The sequence below is a fragment of the Leucoraja erinacea genome, chromosome 8 (assembly GCF_028641065.1).
Source record: "Leucoraja erinacea ecotype New England chromosome 8, Leri_hhj_1, whole genome shotgun sequence".
Classification (NCBI taxonomy): Eukaryota; Metazoa; Chordata; class Chondrichthyes; order Rajiformes; family Rajidae; genus Leucoraja; species Leucoraja erinaceus.
In genome coordinates this window covers 29594085-29620625 of record NC_073384.1, presented here as the reverse complement: position 1 = coordinate 29620625, position 26541 = coordinate 29594085, and the positions used below count along the sequence as shown (strand labels likewise).

The 26541-nt window shown below is 42.7% G+C and overlaps 1 protein-coding gene across 1 annotated transcript in view; it reads right to left on the bottom strand.

Annotated features, from left to right (window-relative positions):
* LOC129699482 (inactive phospholipase D5-like) overlaps positions 1-26541 on the bottom strand; it is an 85928-nt gene that overhangs the window by 51630 nt on the left and 7757 nt on the right. The window contains exons 2-4 of the mRNA XM_055639314.1: positions 10600-10742; positions 5214-5397; positions 1384-1498 (exon numbers count right to left, since the gene is read on the bottom strand). Of these exons, the coding sequence (XP_055495289.1) occupies positions 1384-1498; positions 5214-5397; positions 10600-10742 (442 nt within the window). The remainder of the gene's footprint in view (positions 1-1383; positions 1499-5213; positions 5398-10599; positions 10743-26541) is intronic.

Sequence of the window (26541 nt, the reverse complement as noted above, 5' to 3'; positions counted from 1 at the left end):
CCACACAGGAAATCCAATGGGACAATTCTAATTGCAAATCGAGTTTCACCAGCGAAATGTTTGCAATTGGAAGAGAATTTAATGACATAATTTCCCTTGTTTAGAATATTGCCGGAAGAAAGTTAATTTAGTTCCAAGGCATACCTATCTTTATGCACTTTCAGACAAGCGAGTTTCTCATGCAATAAGCAATTAAGATAGGTGCTTTTGAACTTAAGAAAAAAAAATGTTGTAGTCGGTTGTAGTGCAGATGAGGCATTATTTGGTGACAGAAATTACTCCTCAAGGGTTAACACTGCTAGCGTAGTTACAGCTATGACTGAAACCCAGTGCACAAGTGCAGATGTAAGCCGACTGAGAGAATTATGAGCCAGCTGCAAGTATGGATGACTAAAGAGATTATAATGCAACTACTCCTGATCATAATTACTGAAGTTTGCTGTTGATGTGGATCATTTATAGCAGGTGTTCCAAATGGAAATGCGGGTTTGACAATGTTTGTGGTTGCTTGAATTGACAACTTGCTTGTTTTAGGCATCTGAGTGAATCTGAAGAAAAAATCTCAAGCTATCTCAAGTACCATGGAGCAAGTGAAGCTATTTGTTTGATATGGTGCCATATCTCATGCTTGCTGTAAGCAAATAGTCTACCACATTTGTTGTACTACAATAAAGCCTACACCATAAGGTATTCTTGGAAAGTGCTTTGGGACATTGAGGACTTTTTCTAATGAAGTTCTTTATTTAACTGTTTAGAGACTTGTTCTTGAGAAAGAGTAAAGGACATGAATATTGGTGATTATCGGGTATCATGATCTCCCAATGATAATGTAAGTTATCAGTTCCAACAGATTCTGAAACTTCCATTACTGTGTTCATTACAAAATAGTTGAGATCAAAATATTTAAATGCACATTCTAGTGTCATTTCCATAGAGATTAAATAAATAAATCTAATTCTGCCACTGGATTTATTTACACACAATCTTTACTCGATGTAAATATTTCATCCACAGAGCACTCCACAAACACAAACAATTCCTCAGTTCCCTGACTGAGGTACGCCAATCCCTGATTCCCAAGGTAGAGGTTACCACATTGGAAAAAAATGAGAATTAAACTAAATTCACCTCTCCCAGTTAGGATTTTAAACTACCTCTCAGTTAAATCGGACTGTTACCTATATGCAAAAAAAAGCATATAAAGATGTCGCTAACTGAGAAGCAGAGTGGGCTTCTATCCCATGTTATTTTTGCATCATATTGGGCATTTGGAGAGTTACTATTATTCAAGGAGTTGTGGGTGGAATCTATTGCTAACTGATGCATCATAGAGCAGCCTCAAGAAAAGCTGTGCCATGGGACCAAAGACGATTTTCCACTTACCATTGGCTTTCAGTTCTTTTGTGTCCTGGGACCCATACTGGAATTTATTGACTGGGACTCGCAGCGCAATGTTACGAGACTGCAGCTGAAGTAGCTTCTCAAATATCTTTTCACCCTGGTAAAGACAATTTTAAATCAGAAAAAGTGAATTTCCAAAAATATTACAGTGTAATTTCAATATGCCTTATTTATGCTGATGCACGTTCTTGAATTTATCCCATTTTTATGTTATTTATATTTCGTTTCATTGTTATGAATTATTTGCAGTTGTTCATTTTCTGCCGAGTGGGAGCTCATGCAAATCAGATTCATCATAATGGAATATAAATTGGGCTATCAATCCTTTGAGTTCCCTGCAGATGTAGTTGTGCTTTATGTTGCCCAGCAGCAGAGTGCACTTTTTGAAGCATTTACATTCTCATGCTGTTTGAGTAGTCAACCAACAACTTAATTGTGAGTTTTTGCAAATAGGCTCTAAATTAGACCTTGCAACAGGGAATAGGAATATAAATGTGATGGATGTTCCCACTAATAGAAACATAGAAACATAGAAAATAGGTGCAGGAGTAGGCCATTCGGCCCTTCGAGCCTGCACCGCCATCCAATATGATCATGGCTGATCATCCAACTCAGTATCCTGTACCTGCCTTCTCTCCATACCCCCTGATCCCTTTAGCCACAAGGGCCCCATCTAACTCCCTCTTTAAAAAAAAGCCAGTGAACTGGCCTCAACTACATTCTGTGACAGAGAATTCCAGAGATTCACCACTCTCTGTGTGAAAAATGTTTTTCTCATCTCGGTCCTAAAAGATTTCCCCCTTATCCTTAAACTGTGGCCCCTTGTTCTGGACTTCCCCAACATCGGGAACAATCTTCCTGCATCTAGCCTGTCCAACCCTTTAAGGATTTTGTAAGTTTCTATAAGATTCCCCCCTCAATCTTCTAAATTCTCGCGAGTACAAGCCGAATCTATCCAGTCTTTCTTCATATGAAAGTCCTGACATCCCAGGAATCAGTCTGGTAAACCTTCTCTGTACTCCCTCTATGGCAAGAATGTCCTTCCTCAGATTGGGAGATCAAAACTGTACGCAATACTTCAGGTGTGGTCTCACCAAGACCCTGTACAACTGCAGTAGAACCTCCCTGCTCCTATACTCAAATCCTTTTGCTATGAATGCTGACATACCATTTGCTTTCTTCACTGTCTGCTGCACCTGCATGCCTACTTTCAATGACTGGTGTACCATGACACCCAGGTCTCGTTGCATCTCCCCTTTTCCTAATCGGCCACCATTCAGATAATAGTCTACTTCCTATTTTTGCCACCAAAGTGGATAACCTCACATTTATCCACATTATACTGCATCTGCCATGCATTTTCCCACTCACCCAGCCTATTCAAGTCACCTTGCAGCCTCCTAGCATCCTCCTCACAGCTAACACTGCCCCCCAGCTTCGTGTCATCTGCAAACTTGGAGATGTTGCATTTAATTCCCTCATTCCTAATGCCCAATTGGAAGAGACAATGTCAACACTGTACAATGCAGCATCCAAATCATAATCAAACCTACAGTTCGTTAAGCAAGATTTCTGAATGGAATACCAAACAAGTATGCGTAGCCTTTTTGAAAGGCCGGTTTGCTTCTGCATCCACAATCCCTACAGGCAATGAGTTCTGGATGGTACGCTCATCAGACAACGTGTCATTCATCATGTTCATCAAATGCAAAGTTCAGTGGAACATTGGCAAAATGATTTTATTCCCTGCAAGGGCAAGGTGATGCATTTCATTAAGTCATGTAGAGGTTGGACATATCGAGTAAATAGGGTGCAAAGGAATGCTGATAAACAGAGAGACTTTGGCATTCATGCCCACAGTTCAATGAAAGTGGCATGATATATCTAAATTAGTATCAAATAATCATACAGTATGAAAAGAGTCTTTGGTCCAACAGCTCTATGTTGCCCAAGTTGTCTAACCAAGCTAATTCCCCTTGCCAGGACTTGGCCCATATCCCTCCAATCCTTTCCTATCCATGTACATGTCGAAGTGTCTTTCAAGTGTTGCAATTGTACCCAACTCCACCACACCCTCTGGCAGCTTATTCGATGTGTGCACCACCATCTATGCGAAAAAGATGCCCTTCGTGTCCCTTTTAAATCTTTCCCCACTCACAATAGACAATAGGTGCAGGAATAGGCCATTCGGCCCTTCGAGACAGCACCGCCATTCACTGTGATCATGGCTGATCATCCACAATCAGTACCCCGTTCCTGCCTTCTCCCCATATCCCTTGACTCCGCTATCTTTAAGAGCTCTATCTAACTCTCTCTTGAAAGCATCCAGTGAATCAGCCTCCACCGCCTTCTGAGGCAGATAATTCCACGGATTCAAAACTCTGGGTGAAAAGGTTTTTCCTCACCTCCGTTCTAAATAGCCTACACCTTATTCTCAAACTATGGCCCTGGTTCTGGACTCCCCCAACATAGGGAATATGTTCAAGAAGGAACTGCAGATGCTGGAAAATCGAAGGTACACAAAAATGCTGGAGAAACTCAGCAGGTGCAGCAGCATATATGGAGCGAAGGAAATAGGTAACGTTTCGGGCCAAAACTCTTCTTCAGACTGATGAAAGCTGAAGAAGGGTTTCGGCCCGAAACGTTACCTATTTCCTTCGGACTTTAGGACTCCCCTACTTCTCCTCTGCTTCACTACTGCTTTACCACTTCCCCGTCATTCTAGTTTAAAACCAGCTGAATAGTTCTCACAAATTTTCCTGCCAGGATATTGGTCCCCCCCTCCAGGACAGCTTCAACCCAGCCCTCTTGTGCAGGTCACCTCTGGCTTTGAAGAGATCCGAATGCCCCAAAATCCTGAGCCCTTGCCCACTGCACCAACTCCTCTGCCATACAATCATCAGCCCTCTCCTTTTATTCCTACCCCTACACGTGGCACCGGAAGTATTCCAGAGGTTACTACCCTTGTGGGTACTGCTCTTCTCCTCCCTATATTCACTCTGCAAGACGTCATCTCCTGTTCTACCCCATGTCATTGGTAATAATATGTACAACAACCTCTGCTGGTTATCATTCCCTTCAGAATGTTCTGCACCTGCTTAGAGATATCCTTGATCCTGGCACCCAGGAGGCAACATACCATCCTGGTATCTATTATGCCACCACAGAATATCCTGTTTGTCCCCCTTACTATCAAGTATCCTAAAAGTTCTCCCTGTCTCCATCGTTCCCTGCTGCCCATTCGTGGTGCCACAGTCATGCAGCTGCTGTTGCTCTCAATGATCTCCTGCAGGATGTGGGAGAAACCCAAACTGCCATCCAGATCACAATAAGACTAAAGAGGAAAATCGGAAAGAATTTGCCATATCTTTCCATTGCTCAGCCTTCACACCGAAGCCTCGAGTCCAAGGAGACAATGTCACTCTGGATACTTCAGTACAGAGACTAGAATGAATGTACTGCAGAAAACGAGCAAATGCCCATCTGGGGCTTACTGCAGCTGCAGCATTCACTCTCCAGTCTGCTGTCTTTAAAGTGTAAAATTTAAATCCCAGAAGATCGCCAATTATTAGCCAGTTTTTCTCTCCAGGTCAGTGCCTGTCAGCTTTTCTGTGAAGACTCATTTTTTTCAGAGACTAATGAGATTATATCGCACCTTTCTTTAAAAATGTCATGTTTTGCAGCAAACACCAATGCTGCAGTATTCAGGCTTTGCTGATAACAATGCACCTATGGTCATGATATTGGCATCCGATTGCATTTTTTAAACTGCAGTTTCTTCCTGGAATAGCTGGATCAGTTGTGCCACTTACCCTATGGGACAAGGAATGGTTGTGGTCCAGTTTCCCATTCCTCAGAGCCCAATTGGAAGAGACAATGTCAACACTGTACAAAGCAGCATCCAGCAAATCTATCCATCCTTGAAACAATGGGATCCGCCTAGTAGCATTGTCAATGTCGTCCAGGCCATCTGGAATGTTTTCCACAAGATGGACTCTAGAGAGAAATGCAGAATTGCTCAAGATTTTTAAAAAAAAAATCTTTATTTTTTTCAAATGCTTTCCTTTCGCTCACACAAAAATGCAAAATAGTTCCATTAGAATATTCTTAATCAGAACAGAGAGCACCAATTTTTACATAGCCTGCGTTTGCTACACACAAATGAAAAATATGCACTCATGAAATATTGAGCATCCAATATTCAGTGCAATAACCATGTATTGTTCAGAACTATGCTCCTGTGAGTAGATTAAAGGCCAGGACTAGAATTGCAAAATAGGAACTGAAGGACAGCCAAGGAAAATGTTTGGAGATTCAAAGTCCCTGTCAAGGGTTATGTTTTAGGGAACGGATGTTGTCATTGCTGGAATGTGAAAATCAGGGTCAATGGTAACGCAACCCACTCAGTCTGTTCAACCTCTCACTATCACTCAGACACTCGAGTCCTGGCAACATCTTCTTAAATCTTCCCTGTACCCTTTCAAACTTGACAACATCTTTCCTATAACAGGGTGGCCATAACTGAACACAATAATCCAAATGTGGCCTCACCAATGTCCTGTACAACCTTAACATGACCTCCCAACGTCTGTACTCAATATGTTTAAGAAGGAACTGCAGATGCTGGAAAATCAAAGGTACACAAAAATGCTGGAGAAACTCAGTGGGTGCAGCCGCATCTATGGAGCGAAGGAAATAGGCAACGTTTCGGCCCGAAACGTTGTCTATTTCCTTCGCTCCATAGATGCTGCTGCACCCGCGGAGTTTCTCCAGCGTTTTTGTGTACCTTCTATACTCAATACCTTGAATGATGCAGGCTAATGTGCCAAAAGCCTTCTTGACATCCTATCTACCTGTGATACCACTTTCAACGAAATATTTACTTGCACTCTTGTACTCTGCGTATATGTACTCTGCTCTACACATTCCCCAGAGCCGTGCCATTCATTGTATAGGTCCTGCCCTGCTTAGAGTTCCCAAAATGCAACACCTCACACTTTTCTGTATAAAATTCCATCAGCCATTCATCAGCCCACCTGCTCAACAGATTAAGATCCTGCTGCAATTAATCTGCAATGCAAAATTCGACAGCCATCATCGCGATCTACAATGTCACCCACTTTAATGTTATCTGCATATGAATCAAAATGGCTATTTTCCTTTAAAAAAACAAAACATAAACTGCTGAAGTAACTCAGTGGGTCAGGCAGCATTTCCGGAGAACATACACAACTATTCTTTCCTGGAAGGTATCAAGCTTCTTGTTAATTCAGCACTCGTCCTTTCATATGTGTCTAATATATTCCTGTAGATGATGTATAGGTCTTGTGGTGTTAAAAGGTGAGCTGCTCAACACAAGATACCCAGTCCTTGCCTGCTCTGGTAGCCACAGTGTTTATGCAGCTGGTCCAAATAAGTTTCTGGTCAAGGGTGATCCACAGGATATTGACCATGGGAGACTCAGCCATTGTAATGTCCTTGAATGTCAAGGGCAGATGGTTATTCTCTCGTTGCTGATGGCCGTTGCTTGACATTTTTGTGACGTGGATATCACTTACAACTTATAAGCCCACGTCTGCCCACGTCCAAGTTTTGCTGCATTCAGGCATGAGCTGTTTCATTTGCTGAGAGGTTGCAAATGGAATGGAACTATGCAATCAGGAACATCCCCAGTTCAGCCCTCATGATGGTCCGAAGAAGCATCTAAAATCAGTTAAATTGTGAAAACACTGCCCAGAGGAACTTCAGCAGCAATGTACTGGAGCTGGGATAATAGCATCTCCAACAACCACAGTGTCTTTCTGCAATGATCCATTCCAGCCACTGGTGTGTTTTCCCCTTATAACCATATAACAATTACAGCACGGAAACAGGCCATCTCAACCCTTCTAGTCCGTGCCGAACACGTATTCTCCCCTAGTCCCATATATCTGCGCTCAGACCATAACCCTCCATTCCTTCCCGTCCATATAACTATCCAATTTATTTTTAAATGATAAAAACGAACCTGCCTCCACCACCTTCACTGGAAGCTCATTCCATACAGCCACCACTCTCTGAATAAAGAAGTTCCCCCTCATGTTACCCCTAAACTTCCGTCCCTTAATTCTCAAGTCATGTCCCCTTGTTTGAATCTTCCCTACTCTCAGTGGGAAAAGCTTATCCACGTCAACTCTGTCTATCCCTCTCATCATTTTAAAGACCATCTATCAAGTCCCCCCTTAACCTTCTCGCACCAAAGAATAAAGCCCTAAAACTGTGCACAGTTATTCCCAGATCCCTCTGTTCACCTACATTCTTCAATTCCCTACCATTTACCATGCACGTCCTATTTTGATTTGTCCTGCCATGACGTAGCACCTCACACTTATCAGCATTAAACTCCATCTGCCATCTTTCAGCCCACTCTTCCAACTGGCATAAATCTCTCTGTAGACTTTGAAAATCTACTTCATTATCCACAACCCCACCTATCTTAGTATCATCTGCATACTTACTAATCCAATTTACCACACCATAATCCAGATCATTGATGTACATGACAAACAACAGGGACCCAACACAGTCCCTGTGGCACCCCACTAGTCACTGGCCTCCAACCTGACAAACAACCATCCACCATTACTCTCTGGCATCTCCCATTCAGCCACTGTTGAATCCATCTTGCTACTCCACCATAAATACCCAACAATTGAAACTTCTTAACCAACCTTCCATGAGGAACCTTGTCAAAGGCCTTACTGAAGTCCATATATACAACATCCACTGCTTTACCCTCATCAATTTCCCGAGTAACCTCTTCAAAGAATTCAAGAAGATTAGTCAAACATGACCTTCCAGGCACAAATCCATGTTGACTGTTCCTAATCAGACCCTGTTTATCCAGATGCTTATATATATTATCTCTAAGTATCCTTTCCATTAATTTGCCCACCACTGATGTCAAACTAACAGGTCTATAATTGCTAGGTTTACTCTTAGACCCCTTTTTAAACAATGGAACAACATGCGCAGTTCGCCAATCCTCCGGCACTATTCCCGTTTCTAATGACATTTGAAATATTTCTGTCATTGCCCCTGCTATTTCTACACTAACTTCCCTCAATGTCCTATGGAATATCCTGTCTGGACCTGGAGACTTATCCACTTTTATATTTCTCAAAAGTGTCAGTACTTCCTCTTCTTTGAATCTCATAGTTTCCATAGCTACTCTACTTGTTTCCTTTACCTCACATAATTCCATCCATTGATGCCCATTGAGGCTTGTGTTTTGTCAGGGCTCCTTGATGTCACACTCTCTAGGCTACCTAGATGTCTAGGAGAGTCATTTTCACCTCACCTCTGTCTGCGTTTGGACCAAGACTGTGATAAGATCTGCAAAATAACTCGAAGTGGATATCGCAAAGTTACCCCGGGTTTAAATTGGAGACTAGCAGATTTTTTTTTTTTGCAGCTATAAAGAGATATTGAGCCAAGCAAGCAATTGTTAAAATGCAGATAGAGCCTATACATTTTCACTGAATGGATGTACAAATTAGACGGGCTGAAGAGCCTTATTCAATTTCTATGCCCTTCGATGCTATATCATTTGGAGAATAAATGTGCAAGGTGATGGGAAGGGAAGGGAAAACTATCACAAGCCACAACTAACCTTGAAGTCAACAGTTTCTATCTCATATTCTGAACCAGGGAGTGCATTCTATCTCACTGCAACCCCTGTCGTTAGATATGCTCTAAATCTTCCTTGGTTTCCATGGTAATTTGTCCATATGCCAGTTTTCACTGGTGTGTCGGTAGTGGAAAGAATTCGCACAGAGTTCAAATTCCTGGGCGTTAACATCTTGGATGACCTGTCCTAGACCCAACACATAGATATAATCATAAAGAAGGCATGCCTGTGCCTCTACTTTCTTAGAAGTTCAAAAAGATTTGGCATGTCCCCGAATACTCCAACAAACGTTGACAGATGCACTGTAGAAAGTATCCGGACTGGAGACATCTTGGCTTGGTTCGGCATAGGAATGCAAGAGACTGCAGAGAGCGCTGGAGTCAGCCTGGTCCATCACAAGCACAGCCCTCCCCACCGTCAAAAGCATCTACATGAGCCACTGGCTCAAGAAGACAAAGGATCTTCGCCATGCCCTCTTTTCACTGTTACCATCAAGCATGAGGCACAGAACCCTGCAGTCCCACACTACCACTTTCAGGGACAGTTACTCTCCTACAACCATCAGGTCATTGAGCTAATCTGAATTATTCCAATCCTACCTCAGCAACAGAACACTACAGACCTGGTCTTGTCACTACCATTAACTTGCTTCTAATTGTGTTTTTGCATTAATGCCTTGTTTTGCACAATCTTTTACTTTTCATTATCTTGTATAATTTATGTTTAATTTTATGTTCTTTGTGCTGTCAGAGTCGACATGCTTGTGATACTGCCATTCTAACTACCATTTATATTATTCTAAGTACCACTGTTAGTTCACTCCCAGCACTTAAGCAAATGTGGCTGAAATGTCTGAATTGTATGAAATAAATGTATAAAAAATGAGTTGTTAAATGCCGTATAAATGTCAACGATAACCAAGTTTAACAAATCAATAAGGTCAAAGAGCTTAGCACATGGAAAGGAAACATTGAATCTCAAAAATGTCATGTCGACTAATCAAACAGATCATAAGCAGTTGACAAAAGCCTTACACAATCGAACTTGTCGCAATGGCAAGAAAATTTGAAAAAGGATTTCAGTGTATTTATTTTGATAAATATGACCATACACAATGTGGTAGACCAGGTACTGTTACCACTCTCTATTGCCTGGTGAGCTGCCATGTCCCGCAGTTAGAAAAAGGTGCAATTGTAAGTATTAGTCCGCATTCTGCAAGTCAATCTTAGTTGGGACAGTGTTGGTTGGTCTACAAACAATCTTAATGCATCTGAAGGTGCAAAATAAGCAAATGTCCCGACACTGATCCAAGATCCCAGCATCAGTTGTGAGCATTTTTTAGAGTGGACTGGGCTCCACTGAGATACCTAGCATGAAGGAAAAGTGTAGAGCCAGGATGTGTGGAGCCCAGTCTGATAAAGGCTGCACTGTGAACTAATTCAGTAAAAAGGTGAAATAAGAGAACATAAATTAGGATCAACATATCCATAGATATGCCTCAAGAAACAAATTATTTTGTTGTCTCTTACCGGCAATTCCTATTGCAGTTGTCCTCTGTAATGTCTTCTGCGCTGCTGCTCCTACCTGGAATATCCACAGCTGAAAATATCAGTGCAACAGAAATGGCAAAACAGCACACCAGGGCAAAGCCTACGATGCACTTCTGTTGTGACTAAAGTGGGGCAAACATAACAGAAACAAATAAATATTGGCTCAGTCAGAGCAATGACAAACATAGAATACATTAGTTCACTGAGCTCAAAGATTCTCCTACCATATGCACTTAACCATGACAATTAAATCTCCATAACATAAATAATCCAAAAGGAATCTGGATTCTTGATCCTCCTGCTCCCACTATCTTGGATAGTTGCATTATAAAATTAAGAATTAAGAATGCAAGTACAAGAGAAGCCCATTTGATCCTTTGATCTACAACTCATTAGAAAGACATCTCACTAGTCCGCACCCTCGCTCTTTCTCCATTATCCTGCAATTCCCCCTTCTTTCCATCATTTCTTAATTCTCTATTTTGAAGAAGCAATGGAAATTAAGCAGCAAATCCAAAATATAACCACGTGGTATCAAAACGATTTTCCTCTTGTTACTCCTTTTTACGTCACTTTAAATCTGTGACCTTTCGCCATGAACCCTTAAACCAATGGGACTAATTAATTTTTTTTAGTGTATTTAAATTCTTCATGATTCAGGACTTGTCAATTCCGCTTTTCACCTTCTCTGCTCCAAAGAGAAAAATCCGAGGTTCCCTAATCTGTCCATATTAGTGGAATCCTGCAGCCCTAAATCAGTTCCGATAAACCCATTGCATGCTCCTTCCAAAGTCAGCATAGCCTCAATGAGCGGAAACCTTCATTTGTGTCCTAATAATTTTGTATAGCACTGAATTGGATACATTACGTCAGTTTATGCCAAACTGTCAATTTATTTTAGTACAACACAACGTTCCAGTTTTTTGCTTTTACTACTTTGTCCTACACTGGAAGGAGTGAAAATGAATTGGTACCTCACTTGAAGGACTGTTTGGGTTCCTGGGTGGTGGAAGAAAAGTGGTTTAAGTTCATGTGTTGCATCTCTTGTGGGTGCCAGCAAATAATCAAATCAAGATTCAAGAGAGTTTATTGTCATGTGTCCCTGATAGGACAATGAAATTCTTGCTTTGTTTCAGCACAACAGAACATAGTAGGCATTGACTACAGAACAGATCAGTGTGTCCATATACCATTATATAAATATATACACACATGAATAAATAAACTGATAGAGTGCAAATAAACAGATAATGGGCTATTAATGTTCAGAGTTTTGTTCGAGCCAAGTTTAATAGCCTGATGGCTGTGGGGAAGTAGATTTCCTGAACCTGGTCGTTGCAGTCTTCAGGCTCCTGTACCTTCTACCTGAAGGTAGCGGGGAGATGAGTGTGTGGCCAGGATGGTGTGGGTCCTTGATGATACTGCCAGCCTTTTTGAGGCAGCGACTGCGATAGATCCCCTCGATGGAAGGGAGGTCAGAGCCGATGATGGACTGGGCAGTGTTTACTACTTTTTGTAGTCTTTTCTGCTCCAGGGCGCTCAAGTTGCCGTACCAAGCCACGATGCAACCGGTCAGCATGCTCTCTACTGTGCACCTGTTAGAGAGAGCCCTCCTTGACTAACTGACTCTCCGTAATCTTCTCAGGAAGTAGAAGCGCTGATGTGCTTTCTTAATAATTGCATCAGTGTTCTCGGACCAGGAAAGATCTTCAGAGATGTGCACGTCCAGGAATTTGAAGCTCTTGACCCTTTCAACCATCGACCCATTGATATAAACGGGACTGTGGGTCCCCATCCTACTCCTTCCAAAGTCCACAATCAGTTCCTTGGTTTTGCTGGTGTTGAGGGCCAGGTTATTGTGCTGGCACCATATGGACAGTCGCTCAATCTCTCTTCTATACTCGGACTCATCCCCATCAGTGATACGCCCCACAATAGTGGTGTCGTCAGCGAACTTGATGATGGAGTTCGCACTATGACTGGCTACGCAGTCATGAGCATAGAGTGAGTACAGCAGGGGGCTGAGCACGCAGCCTTGAGGTGCTCCCGTGCTGATTGTTATCCAGTCTGACACATTTCCACCAATACGAACAGACTGTGGTTTGTGAATGAGAAAGTTGAGGATCCAATTGCAGAGGGATGCGCAGAGACCCAGTTCTGCGAGTTTGGTAACTAGCTTGGAGGGGATGATTGTATTGTTTTTGTTGTCCAAGTGGTCCAGAGCGGAGTGGAGAGCCAGCGAGATCGCATCCACCGTTGATCTGTTGTGGCGGTAAGCGAACTGCAGTGGGTCCAGGATTTTGTCGAGGTAGGAGTTGATTTGCGCCATGATCAACCTCTCAAAGCACTTCATCACCACAGGCGTTAGTGCCAAAACAACATTGATTATGCTTGATTACCTGGGTTTCCTCAGGGGTCTACTAATAACATCTTTAAAAATCACATTCGCATATCACTGTACCTTAATTGGTACACGTGACAATAAAAGACCTTTGAAATAATAGCTTGTAATAGTTTCTTTAAGGCAGGTGTTAAAATGACAGGCTCTCCCTAATCAAGTGTCCATGCTGTATCTCTGGCCCATGCTAACTCATCTAACTGTGCCTCTCTCAAACAATGTCATTAATTATCATCTAAGTTCCAGTATGAAAACCAATCCTTTGCTTCAAGGAGAAGGCTGTGCTCAGTGGAAAAATGGCAGGATATCGAAGCTTTTTAATAAATTTCCCAAAATGGAAGCAGTGACATGCATTGAAAGAGCGAGGAGTCCATGGAACTTTTGCAACTAGTTCATTGGCTTCAGGGAAGAATAGTCAAAACTTAAAACATGTATTCTTTATGGGTCCATTCTTACGTCCACATAGCAACATCAGGAATCGAAGGCAGTTAGCCATGATTCTTGGCTATGACTCTTCAATTCAATAAAACTACACCCAATCTGCAATGCATTCCCATTCAATGCGCCATGCCTCTTGGTACCTCACACCTTCTTGCGTTTGAGGCAGCAGAGGTTATGTAACACCCTCCAGGCACTGTAGCCAGTTCAATGTGCTGTTGTTGAGGGCCCCGAGGTCTACCCCTCTAGCAGAGTGTCGGAGGACAGCGCAGTCCAAAATGAACCTTACTGAACAAAATTCCACCTTGAAGGCCTAAATGTTACTGCCTTGTTATGGACTGTATCCCAGATTTCATGTATTTTTGATTTTGTTCTTGAGTGGCCCAACTCATTTAATAAGATTGTGCCCCTTGTAATGTTCTAGACCGCTAGGGTAGTTTTAATTTCATATTCTCGTCACAAAGCCCATGTGAATATATGAATGTGGCACCAATGTTTTATTCTGACAAATGTTGTTCAACAGAGAGTAGAATCAGATAGGATGTTGGGTTTGGTAGCATCGATTACTTGACAAGGGGTGGGGGGTTTACTAAAATTGCTCATTATGTACTTATATCTTCAACTTCCCACACCAGTGATAATTTCCTGGAAAATGAAAAAAAGTACCCGGCACATTCTTCTAAAACTCAAGCATAAAAATCTATGTTGTCATTTGGGGTGGCATCCTCATGTAATGATGGTGTCCTTCAAATGAGGAGTAAAGCCTAATCCGTATTTGCTCTCCCGAGTGGACACAAAACAGAACAGCTATCATCATAACTTTCAGAATTCTCATTAATATTTCTCTCTTCATCAATACTATTAATTATAGATTATTTGGACAATATCACATTGTTGTTCACAAGAATTTGTTGTATGTAAATTAGCTGCTTAATTTTCTACTTTATAACACTGACTACTCTACAAAAAAGACAAAAATAAATATTTTGGGACATTTTGAAAGGTGATTACAGGTGAATCCCACATTCAGGTAACAGTAATTCACAATTACACAATTAAACAGATTTCACAAACCACTACCCAAAAATTTTGAGATATGGAATAGCCTTTCACGGAATTTATGTGTAAAAAATGAAATTAGCCCAAAATTTATTTTATTCAAGTTGCATTTCTTGATGCATGCGCAAATGATATAGTTATGAATGTATAAAATTATGATAAAGGCTGTTTTCTTGCAATGCAGGGTCACCTGCTTGTAAATTACATGTCTTTTTTTAAATAATCCTGAGATCTGACTTTGGTGCCTTCCCACACAGTGGGGAACTTTGATTCTGCTGTGTGGGGATGTTTTATGCAAACCCTATACTGTGTGGTATCCTGTTGATTTTTATTGTATGGCTGTATGGAAATTCATTTCACTGTGCCATCAGGCACACGTGACAATTAAATCTATCTTGTATCTTGTATCTTGTATCTTTGAGGAGGTCCTCACTAACTCTTCGGAATACATTTTTATTGTCAACCTTGAAGTTTTAACGTTCAGAGTGGTTGGCAGCCCAACAGCAAATCAATCTTCCTGAAGCAGGCTTCGTGCAGGAGCAGGGATAAATAACAATGCATTCAAGTCACCCCAAAGAAAACATTTTGTTGCTGAACACATCAAAGCCCCAAGGAATAGGAAAAGAGTATCTCATCTTTGATCTTATTTATTATTCTGTTGTATGCCTTTGGGTCACTGAATTCATCATGATGCTCGAGTCACAGAGCAGTAGAAAGCCGAGCTTTGACACAAAAGCAGAGATGCAGATAGGAAAATAGTAAATGTAGCCCATCATGTTAACTTGTCCTACTAAAATGCATTGAAACTCACTCGTGTGCAAATAAAGCAACCATTGACACACAGGCTGATTCAACGTACAGTGTGCAAGACCAACCTAATTCAAAAGAAAGAACTAACATTTATATAGCATATTTCATAACCTCGTAATCTTTAAAATGCTCCATAGCCAATGAATTCAATGTAGCAAAATCATTAATAGCAACCAATTGACAGTAAGCATATTTTAGATTTTAAAAGATATTATTAATGGGAATTTTCCAAACATTCTAATTAATTAGAAATAATAACTATTAGGGAAAGAAAGAGGCAATTCTGATAGTATGTCACCACAGGCTAATTTATCGAACACTTTTTTTTTTTTTTTTTTTTTTTTTTTTTAACTTTTGTTTTGTTTATTTTATTAGAAGTTAATACAGCACAAAACAGTACAGTGGAACCTAATTTTAGGTGCCAACTATGTAATACCGTAATCCATTCTATGTACAACCTCTAGTTTTATTTATCGAACTCTTTGCCCTGCAATCATTGACTCACGTGATTGCTCAACTAGCAGCTCATCCAACGGACAAAGGCATCCTCGTTGATTGCTTCTGCAAAGACACATGATGTAATTTTGGCCAGGAACCCAAAACTTCATACTGTTATATATAACACTGTTGCTCCAGTATCACTGGGTAAAATCCTGGAAATCCCTACCTAACAAAACTAGACTTTCTTTACCATATAGAATGCAAAGCTCATGATGTCCCCCACCAATCTCTCAGTGGCAATTAGAGATGGTTAATAAATGCTGCCCTTGCTAGTAATGCTTACACTTTCTGTAACAAAACCTTTTACCGCTCTTATTATTTTATTTCACTGTTGTAGCTATACGAAACAATTGAGTTACACACTTTAGAAACAAGGATCTGCTGAAGCTAGTTTACAAAAGAAGTTACAAAGTGCTAGAGTAACTCAGCCGGTCATGCTGCCTGACCCACTGAGTTACTCCAGTACTTTGTGTCTCGAGTTGTATAATTTAATTGCAACAAGCAGTATTTTACTTGAATAACAAACTGCTGGAGAAACCTAGTGAATCAGGCAGCATCTTTGGGCAAGGTTACACAAAAAAGCTGGAGAAACTCAGCGGGTGCAGCAGCATCTATGGAGCGAAGGAAATAGGCAACGTTTCGGGCCGAAACCCTTCTTCAGACTGATCGGGGGCCAAGAAAGGGAAAAGGAGGAGGATCGAATCTGGGGTCAGCATTGCCTCCAGCAGACTATTGGGAGAATTCGATGTTGACTGATGAGTTCCTCCCCAACGGAATATGAGGTGCTGTTTTTTTTTTGCTCCAGAGCGGAGGTGTGTCGGCGAAGCGGACGCAATAGATGAGGTCCGAAAAACTGCTAGCATCTGCAGTTTCTTGTGCCTACAGTATTTTACTGTTTGGCAGTACCATTTTTGATTCTCCTTTTTCTCAATTTTAACATTTCATACTGATATTGCCAAAGAGCCAGACTGTAAATTGTCCCTCTGATTCTCTGGGAGTGGTATCAGAGGTCTACCATCTGGAGTACTTTTTGTATGTGACGGCTGCTGGGGTGAAAAACTAGGGGGACTCGGCCCTTGTTTCGAGTCTGAGAATCTATCAATTCTGGTGCACATTTTTGGAGGAGGGGAACCCCCGTTCCCTGAATAATGAGGACAAACTGGAAATGTGGAGCAGTGCGGCGTTTTTCCTTGGTCAGGAAGCAGGGTGGGAAAAAGATAGCCTGGGTTTTTTATGTCGGTCAGAAGTCTATCACCTGCAATGGAGATAGTGAGGTCAAGGAATGGTAGGGGGGGGTGGCCCAGGTGTATTCACAGTGGTGAAGTGGGAAGGCAGTCTGGTCGGGTGCCCCAACAAAGCATCGTCGTAGCGGAGGTAGACCCCTGGTATGTATTGAAAATATTGCTCGACGTAACCTCAACTCAGGCATAGCTGGGGCCCATGCTAGCCCCCAATGGGAGGAGTCGAACGTGAAGTTGCTGAAGCATCTTTTGGACAGATGCGGACCTCTTTCTTCAGACACCCAGACCCATCTCCACCCCCCCCTGACTGCTGAGTTCCACCAACATTTTTTTTTTCCCCTCTCCTCCTCCCCTCCCCAATCACTCATTCACCTCTCCAGTTTCGACCAAAAGGCCTGTATTGTTTATTTGAAGAGTTGAAGTGAGCCTCTCCCTTTCCCTTATCCTCAGTGATTCTCTCCCTCTCTCCCTCCCTCCATGTTTGAGGTTTCTACAAAAACGAAATGGTCCTTTTTCCTTGGTCAGGAGCACAAAAGGCCTGTTTTTATTTAAATACTAGACTAAGTGGGACCCGTTGGGTCCCTGTCACACGGGAGGCCTGGTCCCCCCTCCTATCCTCATCCCCCAGCACCTCTTTCCCCTATCCCTCCCCCCCACTATTCACCCCTCCTCCCCTTCACTTATCCCCCACTGCCCTCCTCCCTCCCTCTACTCCTCTCCCCTCCCTACCATCCTCCTAACCCTCTATCCCCCACCTCCCCCTATCCCCCCACTAACCCTCCTCACATCCCCACTGCCCTCCTCTCCCTCTATTCCCCACTCCTACCTCCCCACTCTCCCTCCTCCCTCTTCTTTCCCCTCTCCTCCTATCCTCCCCAATCTCTCCTTTCCCCTACCCTCAGTAACTCCCTCCCTCCCTAACTCCTCTCCACTCCCCCCACCCCCCTCCTCCCTCTATCCCCCTCCTCCTCCCCCACTCTCCCTCCTAACCTCCCCCATTTTCCCCTCCCTCTCCACTCCCTCTTCTCCTTCAATCCCCCCACTCTCCATCCTCACCTCCCATAGGATCTCGAGGTTGCCGCTGCTCTCCCTTCTTGCTTTCCCCGGAGCATCAGCCGTCGACGCCTTCAGAGCCAGGCTCAGCGCCCAGGCCTTGGTATCCCCGGCAGGAACACTGCGCCGGCAGGCAGGCAGGCGGCGGGTGTTGACAGACAGGTATGCGGGCCGCGCCAGCAGGAAGGTGGGCGCCAGCAGGGTGGCGGGCTGCAACCGGTGAGTTACAGTTGAGGAACAAAACTTGGTGCATTTGCAGCACAGGACAACGGTGAGTAAGGTGGCGAAAAATCGTAGCACTATCACGTAACCTTTTTTGCGCAAATGTAAAAACAACACAAACCGGAAGATAACAAGATGAGAGTTTTCGTTATACATGGGGTATAAAGTGCACTTCCATAAAGTGCTTTCCCCTCTTACTCCAATCCCCCATGCTCTGTAACTTGGAGAGAATTACCATTCTGATACTTATTGAGAAACGATTAACTATGAACTTCTCATATGGAGTAAAATTCCAATGTATTCCCCATTTATCAGTTATGGAAAGATTTTCAAGTATAATACAATATCCTCCACCGTGCTTTAGAATTAAATGGAGCAATGATGTATGTTCGTCCAGTGGTTATACAGTAAAGATGCAAATTGATACTTTATAACACCTCAGAGACTTTCTTATATCCATTAACTGAAAGGGAATTTACTCATATAAAAATCTTCATCCTGCCAGCAATATAACTCTCAAACCACAGCATTCTATAGGGATCTATTGGATTGACTCATTGTAAAGTAAAAAGATCAATTACTTCCTTCTTGTTTGTAATCACTCCTCTTTGCACCTTTAACCAAATAAACGTTAAGCTTTACAAAACACTAGCCCTTCCAATCATCTTAGAAATGTACAAGAACTTCTACTCCTTCCCTATCCAAGTTCCTGTCCAAGTGCCTTTTAAATGTTGTCATTATTTCTGCCCCTACCACCTTCTCTGGAGCTCATTCCAAATATTCACCAGCATGTATGTGAAAAACGTACCCCTCAGATCCCACCATCTGTACTAGTGAGATTAAGACCAACCTATCCAATCTCTCCTTATAACCACAGCCCTGCATTCCAGGTGAATATTTTCTGCATTTTCCTTTTGCTACCACATCCTTCCTGCAGCATGGCAACTAGAATTGTATACAATATTTGCTTATGAAGGCACAGAAACCAAATAATACACAAAATCCTGCAGTAACTCAGCAAGTCAGGTGGCATCGCTGTAGAAACGGGACCCAGAGATGCCGCCTGACCCGTTGAGTTACTCCAGCATTGTGTGTCTATCTTCGATATAAACCAGCATCTGCAGATCCTTCCTACACAAAGATACCAAATGCTCTTTCATTCCACCTATGCACTTTTACGATGCTTTCAACTTGCACTCCAATTTCTCATTGTAGATCAACACTCCTAAGCAACCAAACATTTACTAATTGTATAGAACAGGGCATGTCAAAGGTGTCTATAACCAAAAGCCTAAGGCTTAAAGGAAGGAGTAAGGGGTTTAGAAGCAATGTAGTATGTTTCCTTTGAACCAGAAGATGGTTAGTTTAGAATGCACTGCCTGAGAGAGTGGTGGAGGCAGAGACTCGCACAACATTTAAATTGCTATATAAGCACTTGAATAACAAAAGTGTGGAAGACCTTGGACCAAGCCCTGGTAAATAAGATTTGTATGAATGGGTAGTCGATGGTTAGCTTGGTCTGAAAGGCCTGCATTTTCGATGTAGAAACACTGGAAGTGTTTTAGATACTTACCTAGAATCCCAATCAGAAAAAAAGAGTATCTGCACTGAGAACAAAATGGCCAGAGTTTAGTCTGCCGTTCAGTCTGGTTCCCACAGCTTGCACTTCGAGGGAAGTGCTCTGCTGTTCAATATTTCCACTAGGGCATTAAAGTGAGTATAACAAGTGCAGTTGTAGCATCCTTATAAATAGGGGATAGTGAAAATGTCAGGAGATGTGTTCCCTGTGATGGAATTTAGGCAAACTGTTAATAAACTATTCTATGGCAGGCATGAATCAGTTTATTTTTAAAGTGTTATCCTATTCTATTAGAATACATTTGACAAGAATTTAACAGACATTATCCAGTGTACTAAAAATACCAGAGAACAGCAAGCTGAATCAACTAATGTCTTTGACCATGGTATAAACAGACCACAGATTGGTATCATCCCTTACTAATTGGACAAGTCCAATGCATTCTCTGATCTCGAGTTGGCCAAGTTTTTAGGAGCAGTGCTGAATTGAAAAACAATCACTGATCCTAGGCTTCCTAAACAAGTTAAATGATTTAAAAAAAACTGAAGCAGTAGTAGACACTACTCTCTAACCTACTTTTTCATTTGATAAGATCATGGACTTTTCAATCTGGGTCTCAATACCACTTTCCCACTCCTTCGCAACACTTGGACTCATTTGTTGTTCAATAGTCTGTTACTTGCTGCCTTCAGTATTGACAATGTGACTCTGGGGTAGAGAACACCAAAGAATTACAACCTTGTTATCATTGGCAATATGTTACCCCCAACCCATTTTGCATAGTTATATTTTACATGGCACCTCATCTAATGCCTTTTGGAAATCCAAGTAGGGGGGATATGGACCAAACACAGGCAGGTGGGACTAGTGTAGCTGGGACATGTTTGCCAGTGTGGTCAAGTTGGGATGAAGGGCCTGTTTCACTCTATGACTCTATCTAAGTATACAACATTACTTGTTTGCCTGAATCACCCCTTTTTTCACATCCTCAAAGAACTCTATAAATTTATCAAATATAATTTCCCTTTCATAAAACAACATTGAATCTGCTTGATTGCCATATGCTTTTCTAACCATCCAACCATTACCTCCTTAACAATGGATTGTGGTATTTCTGAATGACAGATGTTAGATAACTAGCCTTCCATTTATAGTTTTAAGAAGTAATTCTCGAAATGCAGCTGTCTTCAAGAAGACCATCGTCATTGGCAATTCTTTTTTCTGAGAAGAACATTACAGATCATTTTAATTGGAGCAGCAGGATACAATTGAGTGAGATGTTAGTTTACTTCAGAGAACTGTTAACAATTAACCATGTTGATGTGGGGTTATAGTTACACAGTGGCCAGACTACACATAGATGGACAATTTTGTTCCCTTAAGGATATTGCCAGCAAATGCAATAGCATTATTTAACTGATACGATAGCAATGTTTAAAATGCATTTATACATCAACAGGCAGGGAATAGAGGGATATAGGCCATGTGCGGGCAGATGTGCAGTTTAAATTGGCATCTTGGTCAACATAGACATCAGTGGCTGATGTGCCTGTTGTTGTGATGTACTGTTACATGTTTATTACATAGAGGGAGTGCAGAGAAGGTTCACCAGACTGATTCCTGGGATGTCAGGACTGTCTTATGAAGAAAGACTGGATAGACTTGGTTTATACTCCTAGAATTTAGGAGATTGAGAGGGGATCTTATAGAAACTTACAAAATTCTTAAGGGGTTGGACAGGCTAGATGCAGGAAGATTGTTCCCGATGTTGGGGAAGTCCAGGACAAGGGGTCACAGCTTAAGGATAAGGGGGAAAAATCCACGAGATGAGGAGAAACTTTTTTCACAGAGAGTGGTGAATCTCTGGAACTCTCTGCCCCAGAGGGTAGTTGAGGCCACACAGTTAATTGGCTATATTTAAGAGGGAGTTAGATGTGGCCCTTGTGGCTAAGGGGATCAGAGGGTATGGAGAGAAGGCAGGTACGGGATACTGAGTTGGATGATCAGCCATGATCATATTAAATGGTGGTGCAGGCTCGAAGGGCCGAATGGCCTACTCCTGCACCTAATTTCTATGTTTCTATGTTTTATGAGTACATACCTGTGGCCACTCTTTGTGTTGCATTTAAGTTGCCAGCCTTGGTTCAAAGGTGACATTATCACTTCTAAGAGGTCTAAACTCTAGGCTTGGGATGAGCTCATAATCTGGCTGAAAATGCTCTAAACACTCAGCAATTCGGGTAGTATCGATGGAAAGAGAAACAAGATGTCTTCTAAAGCAAAATAATGCAGGTGTTGGAAATTGGAAATAAGAATAGAGAATAATGGAATTAGTTCTGATGAATGTTTTACCATCTGAAAAGTTCACTGTTTCTTTTCACAGATGCTGCCTGACCCGCTGAGTGTTTCCAGCATTTTATGATTTAAACCATTTTAAACTATTTTAGTCTACACAAGAGAATGGACAAAGTCTTGGTTTATAGTTTCTTCTGAAGGACCAATTAGCACATCCTCAGCATGGAGCATCTTCCCAGATTAAGTCTCACCAGTTGCCCTGCATTTCACAACCTTCTGGCTTTGAAGCAACAGTGTTAGTCACAGCATCTGACACATATAAAATAATATATAGGCTCAAAATCCCATGGCTATTGGCTGCATTCCTGCTTAAATTGGGCCAATACCTAGTCTTAAATACATGCTCAAAAAAAATGATACATTACAAACTTGGTGTCATCTAAACTACCAGCGAACACAGTTTACCGTCATGACTTTCTAGTAATCTCTTTATTCACATGTCTTTTGTCAGCTTTGCATAGCCTAACACGGATAATAACTGATTTCATGCAGCAATATTTTGTACTTTAAAAAAATTTACCTCTCTAAATCTCTGCATCTTGCCTTCTCCATATACACTCAACAGCTGTAACATGTGCATGGATTCCCAAACTATCATGATAAAGACAGCTTATTTGAAATTATTGTGCTTCCACCCAATCTTTCTACTCAGTCATCCAAACCTCTCCCTGTTCATTAACACCAGCTCACAGCTTGTATAATTTCCCAGTTCCCCACCTTGTTCAGTGCCTTCGCATAACTGACTTCCAGGAAACTCAAGTCCTGTTCTCGCACATCCATGCCCAATGAATACTTGATCAGTCAACCACCTTCCAGTCCCGGTTGGAGCTGGTATTGCAAATCTCCCTTCAAGCCCTTTTCTTTCCAATTCCAAACTTCCACTATGATGTAGAAACAAGGAACTGCAGATGCTAGTTACGAAGGAAAGACACAAAATTCTGGAGTAACTCAGTGGATCAGGCCGTGGATCCCTGGAGAACATGGATAGGTGAGGTTACGGGTCTGAACAGTCTGAAGAAGGGTCCCGACACGAAACAACACCTATCCATGTTCTCCAGGGATGCTGCCTGACCAGCTGAGTTACTCCAGCATTTTGTAAATTTCCATCCACAATGATGCATCTTCAATGAAAATGAACCCACTTAAAAGCAATGCAACTTCCCTTTCCTCTCCAAAACCCCTGTAATCATGTAATCTACTTCCAAATGCATGTTTATATCTCCTGAAATGTTCAATAATAATCTTAGAACTGTTATGTTGCATTTTGGGAAATCAAACCAGGTTTTTACTTTCACAGTGAGCGGTAGGAGCCTGGGGAGTGTTGTAGATAAGAGGAATCTAGGAGTACAAATGCTAAATCGCTGAAATTGGTGTAGGAGATAGACAGGGTGGTGAAGATGACTGTTGGAACTCTGACCATCATCAGTCAGGGAATTGAGTCCAGAAGCTGGGGCATTATGATACAGTTGCACAAAAATCTGATGAGGCCACACTGTATTGTATTAAATTCCTGTTCTAGAAGAGATGACATGACACTGGAAAGAGTGTAGAGAAGGTTTATGAGGATGTTGCCAAAACTTGAAGGCCTGAGATAAATGGAGAGGTTGGGCAAGCTAGGTTGGATCATAGGAGGCTGAGAGGTGATCTTATGGAGATGCATCAAAATTATGAGGGCCGAGTGAAAGCACATAGTTGTGGCGGTCCCTGGGGGGTAGGCCACTCCTTGGATCATCCCCCTCGACGATTGAGGGACAGGGGCGTAGGTCTGCCACGGGGTTTACCGAGCGACTCCCCAGGGGTAGAGATAAGAGTGTCGGTGTGGTGCAGACGAACACCCAGGAGGCGTGCCATGGCTGACCACAGCTCTGACGTGAACTGAGGCCCCCGGTCGGATGTTATGTCCAGTGGAAATGGCGTACGGCGAGATATAGGGCAAGGAGCTCACGGTCGAAGGCGCTGTAACGACGCTGTGATAGATAGATAGTTAGATAGCCTTTTATTGTCATTCAGACTTAGTCTGAACGAAATTGCAGCAGTCATACATATAATACAATACAATAAAACAACAATAAACACATATTAACATCCACCACAGTGAGTCCATCCAGCATCTCCTCACTGTGATGGAGGCAAAAGTCTTAGGTCGCAGTCTCTTCCCTCCTCTTCTCCCTCTGCGCTGGGGCGATACCCCCCCCCCCCCCCCCGGGCGATGTTAAGAACAGTCCCGCGGCTCAAACACCGCGGCCCGGGGTGGTTGAAGCTGCCGCCCACCAGTCCTGCAGAAGCAGCCGCTGGCCCGCGGCCGAACCCCGGACTCAGGCCACCACCGCCAGAACACCGTCCCAGCCACCCTCACGTGAGTACTGTGCCGTCTTCAGCCTCGGGCTGGGCCGCCCCGACTTGGGCGTCGCTTCTCCCCCGGGCTGGGCCGCCCCGACTTGGGCGCCGAACCTCCCTCGGGCTGCCAGCGCCGCACCTTCCCGAGCTCGGCCGCTCCGACGGGAGCCTCGTTCCACCCTCGGGCTGGCCGCCCTCACGGGAGCGTCCCAACCTCTTCCAGCCCTGAGCCGGACCACCCTCACGGGAGCGAGCTCAGGGCGAGTCCTGACGGTGCTCTGCCTCCGGAGCCTCGAGGCCGTCAGCTCCATTAGGCCTCAGCACAGACGGAGGCAGAGAAGGGGAATACGACAAAAAGGTCGTATTCCCCCGCAGGGAGAGACTGCAAACCCCGTTTCAACCCCCCCCCCAAAACACAAACTAAAACTAAAAAACTAAACTAACCAAACAAATAAACAACATAAAAAACACAAAGACAACGGGACCGCCGGTAAGCCGCTGCAGCCAGAGCCGCGCCGCCACTCAGAAGTGGTCCACTGAGATGCCTGCTGAAGAAGGCAAGTGGCCGCCAGCAACCCTCAATGAGCTGCTCTAACATAGTTAGGCCACTACATAGTCTTTTTCCCCAGGATAATGGAATCAAGAACTATAGGGCAATTGAGAGAAGAAAGATTTAATAGGGGACATCTTTTTCCACACAGAAGGTGGTGGGTAAATAGAATGAGCTGCCAAAGGAAATAATTGAGGTATGACAATAACAACAGTTAAAATATATTTGGAGGCTGGGAACAGAGGCTGGGATGCTGACCATGTAGTAGTAAATGCACTACAATTGCTTGTTCTTCTGCAACAATGCGTTACAAACTTGCAGCTTTTATCACAAAGAAAAACATGGGATCCTTGAGAACCACACAATCTATTTTTAGATCATCACATTCATAATTTAAATGCTCTCCCTTGGTGATATCATCCTCAAATATCAGATCAGCTTTTTATACCAACTGGATAATCCCAGCTCTACCTCTCCAGTTTTTATGGCTCAATATGGCCCAAATTCTGGATTCCAGCTAAACAGAGAATATTGGAACTAACATTCTCAACCTAACATTCTCTCCAAGACATGCCAATGATTTGAACAACCTTGCTGACCACTGCCCTGAAGAAAATGACACCATCTTCAATCAGTCTAACATTTGTACACAGGTTGTGCTTCTATGCTTATCTCCTTTCCATAATGTACATGTGAACATACAAGTATGTAAGTTGGGCCAGGGAGAGGCCACACAGCCTGCACTGTTCCACAAGATCATGGCTGACTTGATCTTAACCTCAGCTTTGCACTTCCACCAACCCCTGGTAAGTTTTCAACTCTTGCTCATCAGAAAATCTATGTCCTAAAAATGTTCAGACATTCTGCTTCCATTCATTTCCTTTTGAGGAAACATAGAAAAAGAGTTGCAGGAGTAGGCCATTCGGCCCTTCGAGCCTGCACCACCATTCAACATGATCATGGCTGATAATCTAAAATCAGTACCAGTTCCTGCTTTTACCCCATATCCTTTGATTTCTTTAGCCCTAAGAGCTAAATCTAACTCGCTCTTGAAAACATCCAGTGAATTGGCCTCCACTACCTTCTGTGGCAGAGAATTCCTCAGATTCACAACTCTCGGGGTGAAGAAGTTTTTTTTCATCTCAGTCCTAAATGGCCTACTCCTTATTCTTAAACTGTGACCCCTGGTTCTGGACTCCCCCGAAACCGGGAACATTTTTCCTGCATCTAGCCTGTCCAATCCTTTAAGAAGTGTGTTCCAAAGATTCTGAGAGAAAAAAGTAATATAATCTTTCTTGAAGAAGCATCTACTAGTTCCCAAACTCTTTACATGTACTTTGTGAAGACCCAGCATCTTATGTTTCAATCCAGTTGCCTC